This window comes from Thunnus maccoyii, chromosome 12 (genome assembly GCF_910596095.1).
Source record: "Thunnus maccoyii chromosome 12, fThuMac1.1, whole genome shotgun sequence".
NCBI lineage: Eukaryota > Metazoa > Chordata > Actinopteri > Scombriformes > Scombridae > Thunnus > Thunnus maccoyii.
Genome location: NC_056544.1, coordinates 24,511,984 through 24,531,048, shown reverse-complemented (window position 1 = coordinate 24,531,048; position 19,065 = coordinate 24,511,984). Strand labels below are relative to the sequence as shown.

The 19,065-nt window shown below is 37.0% G+C and overlaps 1 protein-coding gene and 1 long non-coding RNA gene across 3 annotated transcripts; both read right to left on the bottom strand.

Moving 5' to 3' along the window:
* Positions 1-1,034: 1,034 nt before the first annotated feature.
* On the bottom strand, positions 1,035-18,997 carry LOC121909484 (SLAM family member 8-like). Of its 2 annotated transcripts, none has more exons than XM_042430036.1 (6): positions 18,945-18,997; positions 4,429-4,737; positions 4,050-4,334; positions 2,618-2,701; positions 1,849-1,898; positions 1,035-1,290 (listed from the first exon to the last, which is right to left on the bottom strand). In XM_042430036.1, exons 1-6 carry the CDS (start codon positions 18,991-18,993, stop codon positions 1,042-1,044), a joined length of 1,026 nt encoding a protein of 341 aa, XP_042285970.1. In that variant the 5' UTR covers positions 18,994-18,997; the 3' UTR covers positions 1,035-1,041. The 2 variants fall into 2 exon arrangements, with proteins under 2 accessions (XP_042285970.1, XP_042285969.1); XM_042430035.1 differs by lacking the exon at positions 18,945-18,997 and adding an exon at positions 7,481-7,544.
* On the bottom strand, positions 11,107-13,437 carry LOC121909485. Its single transcript, XR_006099460.1, has 2 exons — positions 13,227-13,437; positions 11,107-12,672 (listed from the first exon to the last, which is right to left on the bottom strand). It is a non-coding gene; the product is annotated as an uncharacterized LOC121909485 (long non-coding RNA).
* Positions 18,998-19,065: the final 68 nt, after the last annotated feature.

Genomic DNA, 19,065 nt, shown 5'->3' with positions numbered 1-19,065 from the left:
CAGCATCTCACTTTTGAAGGTTAGAACACTCAATTGTTTTTTTTTTTTTTATGGCAAATATTCTATTAAGTGTCTGTCTGTGTTTGACGGTCTACTGTTGTTGCTTCCATGAAGTACAGTACATGTGACAGACCTTGATTTGTTTGAATTAGAACAAAATTAAACACAAAGCAAAAATAAAGAATCAGTCAACACAGTCTGTTAAATACTATGATTGTGCTGCCATAAAACTCAACTGTACTCAACAATATATTTAGATAAAATTATGTGGACCATTTTTTAAGTCCAAAAATTTGTCAACATTAAAGACACAAAATGCTTTCCGAATACAGTATTTGGATTAATTTATTACATCCAGTATGTTGTGCTGTATTGTCAGTACTGTAATGAAATAACTGTTTTGTTGTGTTGCAGGTTTGGAGAGTCTCTTTGCTGGTATCTCTGTGTGTCTGGTGAAGACCGTTGCTGCTGTTTCTGTCATTCAGCGGCTTTCTCTCTCTGAGAAAACTTTCCACTGCTGTCTGATGCTCACTCGTGCTCTCAGCTCGCTCGCCCTCTTTCTCTTGTCTTTTTGAAAATGAGTCAGGTAACCCACTGCAAAGCCTCACTTTTAACATTATCAAAGGAAGAGAGATGTCGTCCCCTCCTCTCTCTCATGGCAGGGTTGTACAGCTCTGATCATGACATGTAGTTGCAGAGCACAGGAGCTCCGCCCTGCCGCTGCAGAGAGCAGAGCTTGATCACTTGTTTATTCAGAGGCACCAAATGGCACCAAATTAGTCCCCAGACATACACCTGCCAAGTATGGAGTCAATCGAATGAAGGGTTTAAGAGATACACACAGACATACAGACAGAGATTCCTTCCTTTAGTAGATAGATGTTGCCTTGTCTTGTGCAGGACACATACATAATCCATTCCAAAACCCAAAGGTATTTACATTAGTTTCTGAGGAAACAGTCCATGTTTCATTAGGCTTGCAAGAGGATCCAGCATGACCTCTGAGTAATGTGTTTGAAGACTACTCTGGCTGAGCCAGACTTAGAATACATCATGACACACCGTGATTAAGTCCTGTGAATACACATTATTGGTGTTTTTCAGTTCAGGATGATGGGTGGACTTTGGAGCTTTGTTAACTTGAGCATAAATGGTCTCTGGCAGGGTGTTAGTCTCATTGGATCCTGTGGGTCTAGTTGGAAATTCTACCAAAGCATAGGTGGACTGTGGAGAAAGACCTGAAGCATCTTCTGTGGCATTCTGATTAGGTCTTTGGGCTGGATTGATGTTCTAGAAATAAAACAAACGACCGTGTTAGAAAAATGTTTTCCATTTTTGCTTTGCTTCACATACTCAGTACAGTATATATTCAAACCTGCTGTTCAATGAGAACTCGAACAGCAGGTTTGGACTGGTGGGTCGTGGTACATCTGGAAATAATTCAGTTCAAATGAAGACATTTAAACACAAGAAAGCAGCACAAACAGTGCTGTCTTCAGTGACATCTGCATGTGGCAGGTTCAGTGGGAGCAAGCAGCAGCACCAGTACAGCAAACTGGGTGAAGCAGCTGTTATAGCAGAGATGGAGGTCGTTTAGATAGACTGCCAAGTCATTAGGATAAAGTGTTCGGTTTGCATGGTTATAGGCTGACCAGTGCATTAGGAAGGCTGCATTTCTTTCCCACTTGAACTTACACAAGGTTTTTGATTTTTTAAAACATTTCACCTGTTTCTGAAAATCAGGTCTTAACTGTTAAATTATTCACAATGTGAAATTCTGTTCCTCAGTTTGACAAGCAAAGTTGGAAGAGTTATGAAAAAAAAAAAAAGCAACACTGTGACACTTACCTGAGGAACGTCACATGTAATTTTGCAGGTCTTTTTTCTTTTCTGTTGGCCTGTCATGAAAAACATTGTTGATTTGCTTAATAATAATAATAATAATAATAATAATTCATCTTTTACCAAGCAGTTCTATATTTCCAAAGCAAAATACACATATTTTAATTTCAGTTGGAGTTGGACATTAAAGGTGCAATATTTGACATTCAGCCCCACTAGATGTCGCACTATAGCACCAGCATCTCAGACCAAAACAAATTTGCACATCATTTACTCAATAAAATTGGAAAAAAAATAAGGAAGCACCCCTGAGCTCAGAAAACTCAGATCAAACTGTCAAACTAAGCAGTGCTGATCAAATATGGATCAAGATTCTGTTACTTTATTGTTTATTTCTCACCTCAAATGTTTTCAGAAACATATTTTAGTGTACTATTTAGGTGTAACATGAGAAACTTTGTGACCCTGCCGCCATGTTGAAAATGGACACGAAGGACAGGGAGGGACTCACACAGAAGGAGTGTGGCTTTATTCTCTAATCAGGACATCATTACTCCACTATATCTTTACATAGCAAATAGTTGTTTGCTGACATCTAGTAGGGCTGAATGTTGTATATTGTAACTTTAATCATTCTGATTGCATTGTTTAATTATACAGGAGAGGTTTGTGGGTGTGGTGGGTATTATCTGCTACAATGCTTAAATTCATATACAAACATCCAGGAAGATTTCAATTACATTATTACTCTTGTGAAATATACACTTGGACTTACATATGATGGAAAGGCCACAAATAAGAAGGCAAAGGAAAACTGCGATCCCGATCCCAATGGCTATTATTTGGCCAGGATCAGAAACTGTAAATAAACAAAAAAAAGAATTGATCAGTATATTCATAACTTTTTAGAACTTTTTAGCTACAAATTACACTTAAAATGCTATTATGAGATAGTAAAATTTGTTCCCACTTAATTTGTACACATGAGATACAATTAATTCCCACGATTTGGTTAATTTGTGCACACGAGATAAGTGTATATACAGAGAGCCAGCACAATAGACCAGCCTTTCTCCATGTAGCATGAAGCGCAGTGCACCTGCTTCAACTATCAGGTGTCAGACTGTGGCTGCCCACTTCTCCTAAATAGTTATGATGGGTTTATAGTATAACAATACAATAGAATGGGTAAGGATAGGATGCAGAGTATAAATTCCTGATGTATAAAATGTACTTGGAAAATGATTCTAACAGGATGATGAATAGATTTCTGTCAATATTCAACAAGCACTAAATAGTACAAGACTTTCTGATAAACATTCCTCGTCAGGTCGGTAAATGTGAACACAGAGTTGGAACATCGAATCACAGCCAAGACAAAAGGTTTGTGACTTCACATCAGGTGAACCCTTTGGAAGAAGTACGGAGACCTTTTACTCAGACCCGGTGCCATGAGGTGTCTTAAGGTGTATGAGGTGTATTTTTTGTTAAAGCTTTGTGTATCTATAGAAAAATAGCAAAAAAAAAAAAATGTGGCTCAGCTGTTGTTTCAGAACAATGAACAGTGATATTTGTGAGGGTGTGTGCACCACACCACGCGCCTCCTCCTGCTTATTTGACAGAGAATCATCCATAAATCAAAAAAATGTTTAGCGCTCTGCTCTGATTAAGAAATGAATCTTTGATTTTGAAACAGTAGACTTATGTTGTTGTTATGCCTTTCTGAGGCTGTTGCATGGTTAAATCAATGTTTTATGAAAAAAATGCCCCCTTGCATTTATTAACAGCCTCCTCAGTCACTTCATCCTGGCACTGGGCCTGTTTTTACTCAAAAAGTAGCAATACCAAGATATAAAAAAAAGGAGGTGCACTGCACTTCCTGCTCTGCGGAGAAAGGCTGGTCAGTTGTGCTGACTCTCAATACACATTTCTCTTGTTGGCACAAATTAACCAAAACTTGGGAATGAATTGTATCTTGTGCGCTCGATGTAGTAAAATATAGCCTCAATTTTTTTTTTTTCCCCTCAATGGCCCTTCCGGGGCTCCTTAACAAATACTTTTTCTGACTAGTAAGAAAATATTAATGTGTTGACCCCCCAGTATTTGGTAACAAATCTTTATGGATGAGGGTGATTTCCACTGCATGACAAGCAGTGTGTGTAAACTGTGCATTATTGTCAGTTAGCTGTTATGTCTTTCAGTCTCACCAGCATTTAGAGGGCAGAAATCCCAAATCTCCTTCATGTCTTCTTCCCAGCTGACCTCGTTGCTGTGGTTACAGATGATGGAGTCATTCAGCAAGTAGACATGGAGAGAAGAGCCAGAGGTTGAGACCTCTGGTTGCTCTCCTTCCATCTGATTGCAGGTTTGGGTGTCACATCTAAAAGTGCTGCTGATGTTAGGGTCCTGTGTACTGCAGGTCACAGTGAGGTTACAAGACTCTGTGCTGTTAGAGACAGAGTCCACTGACAGGTTAACTGGAGACACTGGATCTGGAAAAAAACATTTGTGTGAAGGGTTTTGGAAATCAGAGTATTATTGTGTCAACATTTCAAAATTATAATGAAAAAATGATAAGAAACTTACTTTGGACTATGACCTTGTATTCAGCTATGATTCTGTCTTTTGCACTAGTCACTAGTGCAACATAACGTCCACTATCGGCCTGTGTTAGATTCTTTAATAGCAAAGAGTGATTTTGATCAGACAACTCAGCCCGTTGTGAGTATTTTTTATAGATTATTTTTTTGCTTTCATATGGTAATTTTACTATAGAGTAACTGGTATTGAATTTCCAAAAAAAATCTTCCTCCTCAGTGAGTACAACAGGTTTCTTGACTTCCAGAAGTACATCATCTCCCAGCTTCACAAACACAGGAGTCACAGCTGTGGACCCTAAAAGAACATATCAAAAAAGAACAGATGTCAAAATCATGAAAATGCATATTTAATCATTAGTTTTTTTTATAGTGGTCATAATTTGATTGGAAATTAATTATTTTGGTAGTTAGTTATTATTTTCTATTCATATTTATTAATGTTTGTGTTTATTTGTTTGTTTATTGGGGTGAAGGATTAATAAATGGCTGTCTAATTTGAGCTGTTAAAGCAAGTTTAAAGTTGGGTTTATATTGCAGAGTGGGGTACAAAGGAGTGAGGTCTGCACACTGTTAAGCTCCCAATAAATATTTTTATTCTCTTTTTTGAGGCAATGTTTCGATCTGTAAGATCTTCTTCAGGCATTAATTACTATTCCTATTCTGTTTAAACTCTTTTTAATGCACAAATTGAAGGAACTGGCCATATTACATTTCACTATGATTGTACCTTATATGATTTCATGTGGAAAATTAACTTGTGGATATTATTCCTGCTCCCTGCAGAGATCACTGCTGCAGTTTGGTTGATAGTAAGACAACTTTTAGTGCCTGTTAGTGAGAGTATTGCATATTGATTTAAATACTTCTATCATCTCCAGTTCATTTTTTATTTCTGCTACTGTCATGTCACACAATTGTCACAGTAAGTAGTAAAATAAAAACACACTTAGTATAAAAATTATCGTACTTTAACTGTTCCAACACACAACGCACTCCTACACTGTTGTGGTGTGAAAGATGTGCAATGCTTTAATATTCAAAAGTTCAATACATTTAGAGGTCAGACCCCATGTACATCGAAGCCAGACAACACTCAAACTTCCTGGCACTCTTCCCTAGTCCTCACCTCTCACAGTGGTTGAGCAATAATATAGCACAATGTAGTTGGCTGTGAAAGCTACAACACCACAAATCTGATCAGACAAGTCCAATTAAAACAGGACATGTCGTTGACTAACACAATTTCCGTTGTAGATTCAAATGTATGCTTGACCAATCTGTGTGTGTGTGTGTGTATTCGTCATGTTAGCATACAAACGTTGAATGAAGGGTTTCTGGAACTAAAGATGGTGAAGAAATGCACTGAGGAAAAGAGGGAGGTGAACTAGCAGCTGCTGGGTTTCCACAAGTAGTTTCACAGGTTTTTGATAGGAACAAATGTCGCTAGCTGACAGAAGCTCTTTTCTCACACTAAACAAATGTAATCTGTAATAACAGTACCTGCTGCTAATTTACGACCAGAAAATGTTCTGACACACATGTCACAGGAAAGATGGGATCAAATTCCCTCTTAAACTAAACATCATTTAGTCATTTATGTTTCATTATTTCAATAATTGAAACTATAGTTCCCTGATTAATTTGTGTTATCTCACTTGGCATTTTAAAGTTGTGTCTTTACAGTTAACAAGAAATTTGGGAACTGTTTATCAGTCTTTTATTGTTTGTTTTAAGATATGTACCAAGGACTCCCTGTTTTCCGCAGAAGCGCCATCCACATCTTAATCATCGATCGTTTAATAAATCGTTTAATGACCACACGACCAAGGACGGTAGAATTTGCTTTCGGTACAGCATATAAGGAAGCTCATAACACTGTGTCAGACATAGAACGGATAACAGCTTAACACAGGACTGGCGCAACAGACAATATACGCAAATTTACACAACAATATTTACAGACAGTATATACATTGACAGGTAGAGCAGGTACATCAGACAGGGATTATTGCAAAGATTATTGCAAGGTGTTCAGGGTGGGTTTACTGATCGCCTCATCACAGACAGACCTCTACCTATTAATACACCCATAACACAGAGACAGCACAGCATGTAATGTTTACAGAGGAACTTCATAGGCGATTCTTGCTTTGTACTTTTGATTTATTGCCTATTTTTTACAACTTAACTTTGTGGAAAGCACTTTTGCATCGCAGTAGGAAGTGGAGACACGTCCTCCATATTTATATACAGTCAATGGTTTGCATTTGCGGTAAAGTTACACAACTCTGATACGTAAATCTGGCCATCAGAACAGTGTGGGCTCAAACAGTGTTTGACAGTACAAGAGAGAAACAAGAGAAACGGTGTATACTCAGGGGCTGCATAAAGGGCCAGTATAAGATAAATAAGGAGTTTTTCAAGTGTGAATCATGCAAAGCTACTTAGAGCTAATTTAGAGCTGAAATTAGCATTATAGGTCATCGTTAAAGATAAATCAGTCTAACAGTGCAGATATTGAAAGGAAATATACTGAATGTCAAAAGCTCCACAAACGGTATCTACTGTAATGGTTGAAAGATTTACTGAACACGAAAGCAGAAAATAAGAAGCACATATCTCCACCATAATGTATATGTTTGTTACTTTAATAACACAAAAAGGTTTCAAGGTTTCTTAAAATCTCTGTCTTGATATATTCAGGTTTTGTACAAGAATGAAGAATTCTAGTTTAATGTGTTGTACTCTAATTTCTCTGGTACTGAAGAATATTTTATCGTTGATTATTCTAATTTTTCTCATTTACATCAACCAGAACGTTAACAAACCTCATTTTTTTAACCATTGATAGGAATGGAGTAATAAATTACAACATCTGAAAAGAGTTAAAATTTTTAGTGAACACATGGCTCAGTTTTATAGTATATTGTGTCAATAATGTCTAAATCAAAAACAAGTTCCAGTAGTGCCTCACTACAACAACCAGACTTTGAAAACAAAGTCAAACAACAGAAAATATTTAAAGAAAACTGTTCTACCTTGTGTTTCCCATGAATGCAGCACACCAAAAGCAAAGAGAAGTACGACAAGAGCCATTGTGCATATGAGCTGTATGAGGAAGTGATAACACTATTTGTGCACTGTGACCATGCTGAGTGGTAACTTGTCTTCTCGGAAGTCTCTGCATAATCCACAGATCTCACTGAACAGTTTTTTATTGAAACTCTTGCTACTGAAGAAATAGTCTGATTTTTCACATGTAATTTTTGGAATATTTGAGCACCACAAGTGAAATCAGCCTCCTGCCAAGACACTCATCATACAAAAAAAACCTAAAAGAATACACCTACTGAAAAAACTGAAATGAAATATGGCTTCTAATCTCATAATCAATTTTATTAAATCATGTTTTTAGAGAGAACGGTCTCATTTGAAAATATGTTTTCAACAGATCTCTCTATCTGCACTTTAGACAGCGTTAACACCCCTGAGCTTAATGTTAATTAGAGAACGGTTAAAAATACATGTTCCATACAGTTTACAACATATTCATATCGTCTTAACCATCATCATCACACATTTCCATCAGAACAAAATAATTATCAGTGACTTACAACATCACTTTCAGTTCCTATTCTCGCCTCTCAACACTCACTTCTGGTGTCATCATCTTACGACTTATTTTCCGCTGTAGACTATTTACTCTTCATGTCCTTGACGTCTAGATTGAAGATTAAAAGGGGCTTTGATAAAATGTCTGTTTTTAATTTGACAATGTTTGTAACTCAAAAAACACATAAAAATACAGATGTTTCCCACCTCAACAGTTAAAGGAGATACTCTTCAGTGTTTAACATGTGCAACTTAAAATAACCATGTTGGCATTTACACTGAGACGTAAATGCCAACCTGAGATGTGCTGCCAAGATAAAAAAAAAAGCCAGAGTGTGGTCAGGCATGTCTTCATGATGACAATTAAGAGGCTAAAGAAAAGAGACAGGTCTTTAGAGGGGTTTTAAAGATATCAATGGAGGGGAAAGATCTAATTGTTAGTGGCAAATTCTTTACTGTAATAATAATAATAATAATAATATGTTGTATGTTATATGTTGTGGGCAATTTGGTCTGAGAAACTGTAGCCTGACTTATCTCTTTTTAGACAGCAGGTGGCTGCATGATGATTGTATTCACAATGCAGCAGTACAAGGAAGAGGAAGCATCTGTATTTTGTGAGGGAGGAGTATGTATATACTGTTAATATTTAGTTAGTATTGATTCTGCTCTAGAAGGCACAACAGTCCATCACTTTATCTTCTCAAATTCAAATATCTGTAATTAGATATGATGAGTTCACCTCAAATATTTTTCATGTAAACATGATGCAGTGGGAAAAACTTGCACTGACAAGTCAGAGGCTCCAAGTAGGACAGCCGTACTCAAAATCACACACACATAACTGTGTTTATGCAGAAGGGGAAGGATTTATGTCTGGATGTTAAGAAACCTGTCGTTCTAGTAGGAGACATTGAATTACATGGACAATCAATAACAGTCACAATGTAGTAAGATTATTTCCTACTAAAAGAGCAAGAATATTTGGCCATTATGTGGGTAGGACGGAGGTTTCTGTACAAAATCACTCTTTGCTTTTGAAAAATGTTCAACAAGTATACAGTGGAGATTACACTGCACACATAACTACCAATGTGTAGCTGAATACAAGGTCGTAATTAAAAGTAGGTTTCACTAGTTTTCAAATGATGATACACAGTAGTACTCTCATAATCCTTAACACACACACATTTCCCCCCCTACGTCCAGTGTCTCCAGTCCAGCTGTCAGTGGACTTTGTGTCTAACAGCACAGAGTCCTGTAACCTCTGTTGGGCCTCATGGATGAAATCAAATCGAAATGTGAAGATAGTTATTTAACTGAAATGTTACTTTAGTAAACTATTGTGAAGTTTTTATAGACCTCATTTACAGGTTTACAACTTTGCCCTATAGGGATCATACATGTGCTGCACAAAATTACAAGAACATACTGTATTGAGATATAATGCATGTCAATACAAATACCCTGTAAACATACAGTATCTCACTTTTGAAGGTTAGAATATTTGATTCTTGTGTTGTGTTCATTTAACTTGCACACCATAAAGTCTTAATGACATGTGCATGGGACTTAATTAATAGAAATGTTTACAAAGTACTAAATAAAATGAGTACAAGTGACTGTCAGCAGTGCGGGGCGTTTGTTGTTTTTTTTTTTTGTGGCAATTATTCTATTAAGTGTCTTTCTGTCTGTGTTAGTGACAGTCTACTGTTGTTGTAGTTGTTGCTTCCATGAAGTACAGTACATGTGTGACAGAATGTAGTGATTAGATGGAAAAAGCAAAAATAAAGAATCAATCAACACAGTTCATTAAATACTATGATTGTGCTGCCATAAAACTCATCTGTACGCCCCAGGGTCTTGGGGGTTCTGGAGGTATTTGCTACCACTGAGTGAGATCCTGAACAGGTCTGTTACAGAGCTGATGCATATAGACAGACAACTGTTTACACACATATTTAAAGCCAACAGGCAATTTAGAGCTCCTAATTCATTTAACCTGTATGTGGGGGAGGAAACTGCCAACCTGGATGACACCAACATTTACACAGGGAGATCATAAAAATATCACATAGGCCATGGCGAGATGGGTCAGATTTTTAAAAATGGGGGAAAAACCTTAATAGCTTTTGAATAATTTTACATATTGCAAAAAGCTCTGTCTTGTTGTAATGATTTGCTTTGTTTTATAAAGAAAACACTAGTGTGTAGGATTTAGTGGCATCTAGTGGTGAGGTTGATGATTGCAACCAACTGAATACACTCACCCTTCCCTTCCAAGCATGTAAGAGCAGCATGCAGGTTGGTTACATTGCTTTCTCACTCCCTCTCCTCTGCTCCGCTGTCACGTGAGAGTGTTGTGTGTGAGAAAATGTCCACCTTTCTAAATAAACAGTGCTAAGCATATAATTAGTGAGGGAGTCCGTGCTTCCTCACACACATCAAAAGAAATCCTAAAATAATTTCAGAAAGTGAAAAGTTGCTTAAAACATACATTAAATAAGTTAAAAGAATAGCTTGGCTTTTTGGGAAACAAAACACTTTCTTGCCGAGAGCTAAATGAAAAGATGTCTGTGCCTCAAATATGAAGCTGCAGCAGGGAGTCAATTAGCTTAGCTTAGCACAAAGACTTGAAACAGCTAGCTTTACTCTCTACAAAGTAAAGCTAGCTCTAAAGGTTAGCTAGTAAAGCTAGCTAACCTCTAAATCGTACCAATGAAAATGTTTGTTTGGTCTGTACACAAACAGACATGTAAAAGCCTCTATTTGTTATTTTTCTGGCCAAACAGTTTAAATTGCAGCCCAGCACTTTTCTGCAGTGTCACCACTGGTTACCAGGCAACCTCACAGTGAAGACAAGGCTGCTCCCAGCTGTTGTTCACTAAGAAATACTTACAGCATGTAACAGCCTGTAAAACCACATCACATACTGTCATTTTTACATTTCTGTTTGTGTACAGATTAAAATCTTTTTAATTAAAGCACAGACATGAGAGTCAATCTTCTCATCTAACGCACAACAAGACAATGAATATGCACATTTCATAACATTGTTAAAATTCCTTTAATTCAATGTTTTAAAAAACAATATTAAAATTCTACAGGCTTATCAAACACAACCTCGGCTATCATACCTATCCAGATGACAGACAACTCTATATTTCATTGTCTTCTGACAACAAAAGCACTTCCAGCACCTCTGCTTCCTCACTTGGTTGACAATAATAGATGATCCCTTAGATGTTGTTGTGGTAATGTAAAGTGATTCCTTAACAAAGTCACCAAACAGCCATAATTTTATCCATAACTAGTGAAGTACCCATTCAAAATGTGCCGATTGCTTATTATTTCTCAAGAACCATATATATGTATAAATTTGGCAAACGTATCAATTAAAACGATGAGGATTTAATAAATTAAATGGTTGAATCCAGACATAGACTACACCAGTGAGACTAAATAGGTTGAACCGTAGAAGCAGTTTACAGCCTTCCGTTGGTTGATTCTGCTGCAAATCAAACCTGTCTACACTCCTATTGTCTAGTTTTACTGCCTTCGCCTCTCTTTATTTTCTCCTGTGTGCGCTCACACTTTTCTCTCAGGCGGTTAAACTGAGCAGGGCACATGCCTTTGTCCCGCTCAGCAAGTCAGAGCCCAGAAGCCCCACCCCGCTGTGGTTATGACAGTGTTTATATCAAACAGCCCCCACTGCACTGACACTGAGCTGAGCGGCTCGCTGTTCGCTTGTTTATTTAAAGTTAATTAATATTAAATGTGTCACATGTCCAAAATGTGCCAAAAGAGCGTCTGTCTTCACAGTAAATCACCTGTTGAGTATTTAATGGTTGTTTATTTATGCTTTAGAGTGTAACCGACATCAAACAATCAGAAAATAACTTTTTATTTCTTTCATTCATGAGTTTTCTCTCTCTGAAAGAAAACTTTCCAGCCTGTCTATCTGTTGCTCACTTCTGCTCTCAGCTCTCCCACCCTCTCTCTCTTTCTCTTGTCTTAAATGAGTCAGGAAACCCACAATAAAGCCCAACCTTTAACGTTATCAAAGGAAGAGAGATGTCGTCCCCTACTTTCTCTCATGGCAGGGTTGCACAGCTCTGATCATAATATGTAGTCACAGAGCACAGAAGTCCCGCCCTGCAGCTGCAGAGAGCGGAGCTTAATCGCTTGTTTATTCAGAGTATAAGTTTATTAATATTAATTGTGCTGCTTGTCCAAATTGCGCCAAATTCAACACTGCACTCTCTTTGTTCCCCAGACATACACCTGCCAAGTCCGGAGTCAACTGGATGAACAGTTCAAGAGATACGCAAAGACTACTCTGGGTAAACCAGACTTAGAATCCATCATGACAAACCATGATTTAGTCCTGTGAATACATATTATCTGTATTATCTGTGTTTTTCAGTTCTGGTTGCTGGTTGGACTTTGGAGCTTTGTTAACTTCAGCATAAATGGTCTCTATCCGGGTGGTGTTTGTAGGCTCAGTGGATCCTGTGGCTCCGGTTGGAAATCCTACCAAAGCATAGGTGGAGTTTGGAGAAAGACCTGAAGCATCTTCTGTGGCATTCTGATTAAGTCTTTGGGCTTGATTGATGTCCTAGAAATAAAACAAACGACCGTGTTAAAAATGTTTTCCATTTTCACTTTGCTTCACATACTCAGTACAGTATATACAGTATATGCTGTTCAATGAGAACTCGAACAGCAGGTTTGGACTGGTGGGTCGTGGTACATCTGGAAATAATTCAGTTCACAGCAAGACATTTAAACACAAGAAAGCAGCACAAACAGTGCTGTCTTCAGTGACATCTGCATGTGGCAGGTTCAGTGGGAGCAAGCAGCAGCACCAGTACAGCAGACTGGGTGAAGCAGCTGTTATAGCAGAGATGGAGGTCATTTAGATAGACTGCCAAGTCATTAGGATAAAGTGTTCGGTGTGCGTGGTTATAGGCTGACCAGTGCATTAGGAAGGCTGCATTTCTTTCCCACTTGAACTTACACAAGGTTTTTGATTTTTTTTTTTTTTATATTTCACCTGTTTCTGAAAATCAGGTCTTAATTTTCAAATTATTCACAATGTGAAATTCTGTTCCTCAGTTTGACAAGCAAAGTTGGAAGAGTTATGAAAAAAAGCAATACTGTGGTGCTTACCTGAGGAACAGCGTATATTGTATTTTCGCAGCTCTTTTTTCTTTTCTGTCGGTCTGTCATAAAAAACATTGTTGATTTGCTTAATAATAATAATAATAATAATAATGGCTATCATGATCAAGGTTAGCAAGATTAAGTCAGAAAGCAAAATTACTTGTAAAATTCAAGATGGACAGATTTTGACAGAAAAAGAAAATAAAACTGTTAATGCTTATTGTGGTTTGGGCAAATCTTGACTTGCATTTGCACAACAGAAATGAATGAGAAACGTGTAGTTGATGTTCTTTGTAATGTTATTTAATCAAGATTAAACGTGGCTCCTTTTGTTGCTAGCTTCGCCATTATTGTTATTGGTCGATAGATATTCAGTCAATTCATGCATAGGTGGCCATGACAGAAAAGGTTTGGGAACCATAGTGTACTCAATGGCATGTTTTTGGTAGGTACAGAAAGAGTTTTAGACTAAAAGACTGAAATGAAAGTGAAGTGAAAATAATGACTTTTTTGCTCTAAAAACAACTCAAGAAACCTCTTTTACCAAGCACGTCTATATTTCGAAAGGAAAATATAGATATTTTAATTTAAGTTGGACATTAAAGGTGCAATATACGACATTCAGCCCCACTAGATGTCGCACTATAGCACCAGCATCTCAGACCAAAACAAATTTGCACATTATTTACTCAATAAAGTCGGAAGAAAAATAAGGAAGCACCCCTGAGCTCAGAAAACTCAGATCAAACTGTCAAACTAGGCAGTGCTGATCAAATATGGATCAAGATTCTGTTACTTTATTGTTTATTTCTCACCTCAAATGTTTTCAGAAACATATTTTAGTGTACTGTTTAGCTGTAATTAGAGAAACTTTGTGACCCTGCCGCCATGTTGAAAATGGACGCGAAGGACAGGGAGGGACTCACACAGAAGGAGTGTGGCTTTATTCTCTAATCAGGACATCATTACTCCACTATATCTTTACATAGCAAATAGTTGTTTACTGATATCTAGTGGGGCTGAATGTCTATTGTATGTATATTGTAACTTTATTGTAACTTTAATCATTCTGATGGCATTGTTTAATTATACAGGAGAGGTTTGTGGGTGTGGTGGGTATTATCTGCTACAATGCTAGTATTCATATACAAACATCCATGAAGATTTGAATTACATTATTACTCTTGTGAAATATACACTTGGACTTACATATGATGAAAAGGCCACAAATAAGGCAAAGGAAAACTGGGATCCCGATCCCAATGGCTATTGTATGGCCCAGATTAGAAACTGTAAATAAACAAAGAAAAGAATTGATCAGAAACGTTTACATATTTATTTGAGTTACCTTTCAAACATTCCTAGATTCATAACTTTTTAGAACTTTTTAGCTACAAATTACAGAGCCCCTAAGGGGACCAGGGCAAAAATATATATTTTTATTGAGGCCACGTTGTCCTACATCGAGCACTTGAAATACTATTGCGTGCACACAAGATACAATTCATTCCCATGTTTTGATGAATTTGTGCACTTGAGATACAATTAATTCCCACATTTTGGTTAATTTGTGCACACAAGATAAGTGTATATACAGAGAGCCAGCACAATAGACCAGCCTTTCTCCCCCGGTGCACCTGCTTCAACTATCAGGTGACAGACTGCGGCTGCCTACTGCTCCTAAATAGTTAGGATGGGTGTATAGTATAACAATATAATAGAATGGGTAAGGATAGGATGCAGAGTATAACTTTCTGATGTATAAAATGTATTTATTAAAGTACTATAAGTACTATAAAATGAAGAGATTCTGATTCTAACAGGATGATGAATGGATTTTAAATAAACAGTCCAAGACTTCCTGACTGTACACATTCCCCATCAGGTTGATAAATATGAACATGGAGTTGGAACATTGAATCACAGCTGAGACAAAAGGTTTGTGACTTCACATCAGGTGAATCCTTTGGAAGAAGTACGGAGACCTTTTACTCAGACCCGGTGCCATGAAGTGTCTTAAGGGGGCTTATAACACCCTCAGTTGTATTTTTTGTTAAAGCTTTGTGTAGCTATAGAAAACAGCAAAAACAACAAAATGTGAATATGGCTTAGCTCACACAGCACAATGGACAGTGATGTTTGTGGGGGCGTATGCACCACGCATGCTGATTTTGACAAAGAGTCATTCATAAATTAAAATTATTTAGCGCTCTGCTCTGATTAAGAAATTTATCTTTGATTTCAAAATCTTTGATTTTGAAACAGTAGCCTGCTGTTATGCCTTTCTGAGGCTGTTGCATGGTTAAATCAATGAATTTTATTCCCTTGCATTTATTAACAGCCTCCTCAGTCACTTCATCCTGGCGCTGGGCCTGTTTTTACTCAAAAAGTAGCAATACCAAGATATTAAAAAAGGAGGTGCACTACACTTGCTGCCCTGGGGAGAAAGGCTGGTCAGTTGTTCTGACTCTCTATACACACTTATATCATGGGCATGAATTAACCAAAACTTGGGAACAAATTGTATCTCGTGCAAACACAATAGCATTTTGAGCGCTTGGTGTAGTAAAACATGGCCTAAATTGATTTTTTTCTCTCTCTCTCTCTCTTTGGCCCTTCTGGGGCTCCGTAACAAATACTTTTTCTGACTAGTAAGAAAATATTAATGTGTTGACCCCCCAGTATTTGGTAACAAATCTTTATGGATGAGGGTGATTTCCACTGCATGACAAGCAGTGTGTGTAAACTGTGTATTATTGTCAGTTAGTGCTTACGTCTTTCAGTCTCACCAGAAAGACGGCAGAGAGGCCGAATCTCCTTCATGCTTTCCTCCGAGCTGACCTCGTTGCTATGGTTACAGATGATGGAGTCATTCAGCAAGTAGAAATGGAGAGAAGAGCCAAAGGTTGTGTCCTCTGGTTGCTCTTTTGCCTCCTGATAGCAGATTTTGGTGTCACATCTAAAAGTTCTGTTGATGTGAAAGTTGTGTGTACTGCAGGTCACAGTGAGGTTACAAGACTCTGTGCTGTTAGAGACAGACTTCACTGACAGCTTAACTGGAGTCACTGGATCTGGAAAAAACAACATTTGTGTGAAAGAAATTTTGAAATTAGAGTACTATTGTGTCAACATTTTAAAATTATAATGAAAAAATGATAAGAAACTTACTTTGGACTATGACCTTGTATTCAGCTATGTTTCGGTCTTTTCCACCAGTCACTAGTGCAACATAACGTCCACTGTCGGCCTGTTGTAGATTCTTTAATAGCAAAGAGTGATTTTGATCAGAAAACTCAGCCCTTCCTGAGTACCTTTTAAAGATTGTTTCTTTGCCTTCATATGGTAATTTTACTACAGAGTAACTGGTATTGAATTTCCAAAAAAAATCTTCCCCCTCAGTCAGTGCAACAGGTTTCTTGACTTCCAGAAGTACATCATCTCCCAGCTTCACAAACACAGGAATCTCAGCTGTGGACCCTAAAAGAACATATCAAAAAAAAAAAAGTCAAATTCATGAAAATGCATATTTGGTCATTAGTGTTTTTATAGTGGTCATAATTTGATTGGAAATTAATTATTTTGGTAGTTAGTTATTATTTTCTTTTCGTATTTATTAATGTTTGTGTTTATTTGTTTGTTTATTGGGGTGAAGGTTTAATAAATGGCTGTCAAATTTGAGCTGTTAAAGCAAGTTTAAAGTTGGGTTTATATTGCAGAGTGGGGTACAAAGGAGTGAGGTCTGCACACTGTTAAGCTCCCAATAAATATTTTTATTCTCTTTTTTGAGGCGATGTTTCGATCTGTAAGATCTTCTTCAGGCATTAATTACTATTCCTATTCTATTTAAACTCTTTTTAATGCACAAATTGAAGGAACTGGCCATATTACATTTTGCTATGATTTTATCTTATACGATTACATGTGACAAATAAACTTGATTGATTGATCGTATGCAAAGAATACCGAAGAGACCACTTGGGGGCTTCGTGGTTGGCCAGATTCATTAATGTACCAGAGTCAGACAGTTAGCATGTTGGCTTGTGGATATTATTCCTGCTCCCTGCAGAGATCACTGCTGCAGTTTGGTTGATAGTTAGACAACTTTTAGTGCCTGTTAGTGAGAGTATTGCATATTGATTTAAATACTTCTATCATCTCCAGTTCATTTTTTATTTCTGCTACTCTCATGTCACACAATTATCACAGTAAGTAGTAAAATAAAAACACACTTGGTATAAAAATTATCGTACTTTAACTGTTCCAACACACAACACACTCCTACACTGTTGTGGTGTGAAAGATGTGCAATGCTTTAATATTCAAAAACCCCAAAACTCAAAAGTTCAATACATTTAGAAGTCAGATCCCATGTACACCGAGGCCAGACAACATTCAAACTTCCTGGCACTCTTAGCTAGCCCTCACCTCTCACAGTGGTTGAGCAATAATATAGCAAAATATAGTTGTCTTTTGTTGCCTGTCAATGAAAATGTAGTTGGCTGTGAAAGCTACAACACCACAAATCTGATCAAACAAGTCCGATTAAAACAGGAAATGTAGTTGTCTAACACGATTTTCATTGTAGATTTAAATGTACGGTTGACCCATCTGTGTGTGTGCGTGTGTGTGTATACATCATGTTAGCATGCAAACGGTACAAATGAAGGGTTTCTGGAACTAATTATGGTGAAGAAATGCACTGAGCAAAAGACGGAAGTGAACTAGCAGCCGCTGGGTTTCCGCAAGTAGTTGAGCTCGAGTTCCCTCTTAAATTAAACATCATTTAGTCATTTATGTTTCATTATTTCAATAATTGAAACTATAGTTCCCTGATTAATTTGCGTTATCTCACTTGGCATTTTAAAGTTGTGTCTTTACAGTTAACAAGACATTTGGGAACTGTTTATCAGTCTTTTATTGTTTGTTTTAAGATATGTACCAAGGACTCCCTGTTTTCCACAGAAGCGCCATCCACATCTCTATTTTATTGAAAATGAATTAAAATGGAAATTCAGTCTATCAGATTCAGGCTGATCGCAGTTTTATCGTAGGTTTTTTTTGTATTAATTTTACTCATCCAGCAACATAAATGAAATAAATAAAGTTATGTATTTCCCCAAAAGAATTGTGTTCCTGGCAGTGTGGCAAAGGATTTGAAACTACATTTAGATATTCATGTTACAAACCACAACTTATAGAAAACATATTTAAGATAAAAATGAATTAAAGATTAATCAGTCTAACAGTGCAGATATTGAAAGTAAATATACTGAATTTCAGAAGCTCCACAAACCTTTTCTACTTTAACGGTTGAAAGATTTACTGAAAGTCAAAGCAGAAAATAAAGAGTGCATACCTCTACCATAATACTCTATATTTGTTACTCTAATAACACAAACACTTTTTAATTTTTAAAAAAAATCTGTCTGGATATATTCTGGTCTTGTACAAGAATGAAGAATTCTAGTTTAATGTATTGTTGTATTTTAATTTCTCTGGTACTGAAGAATATTTTATCATTATTATAATTCTTCTCATTTATATCAACCAGAAAGGATGGACAGGTACAGGGACAGTTAAAATTTTCAGTGAACACATGACTCAGTTTTATAGTATATTGTGTCAATAATGTCTAATTCAAAAACAAGTTCCAATAGTGCTTCACTACAAGACTTACTACAAAGTCAACCAACAACAGAAAATATTTAAAGAAAAATGTTTTACCTTGTGAACACAGCGCACCAAAAGCAAAGAGAAATACGACGAGAGCCATTGTGTATGTGAGCCACATGAGGAAGTTAAAACATGTTTTGTACTTAGCAACACGGAAGTCTCTGACCACATA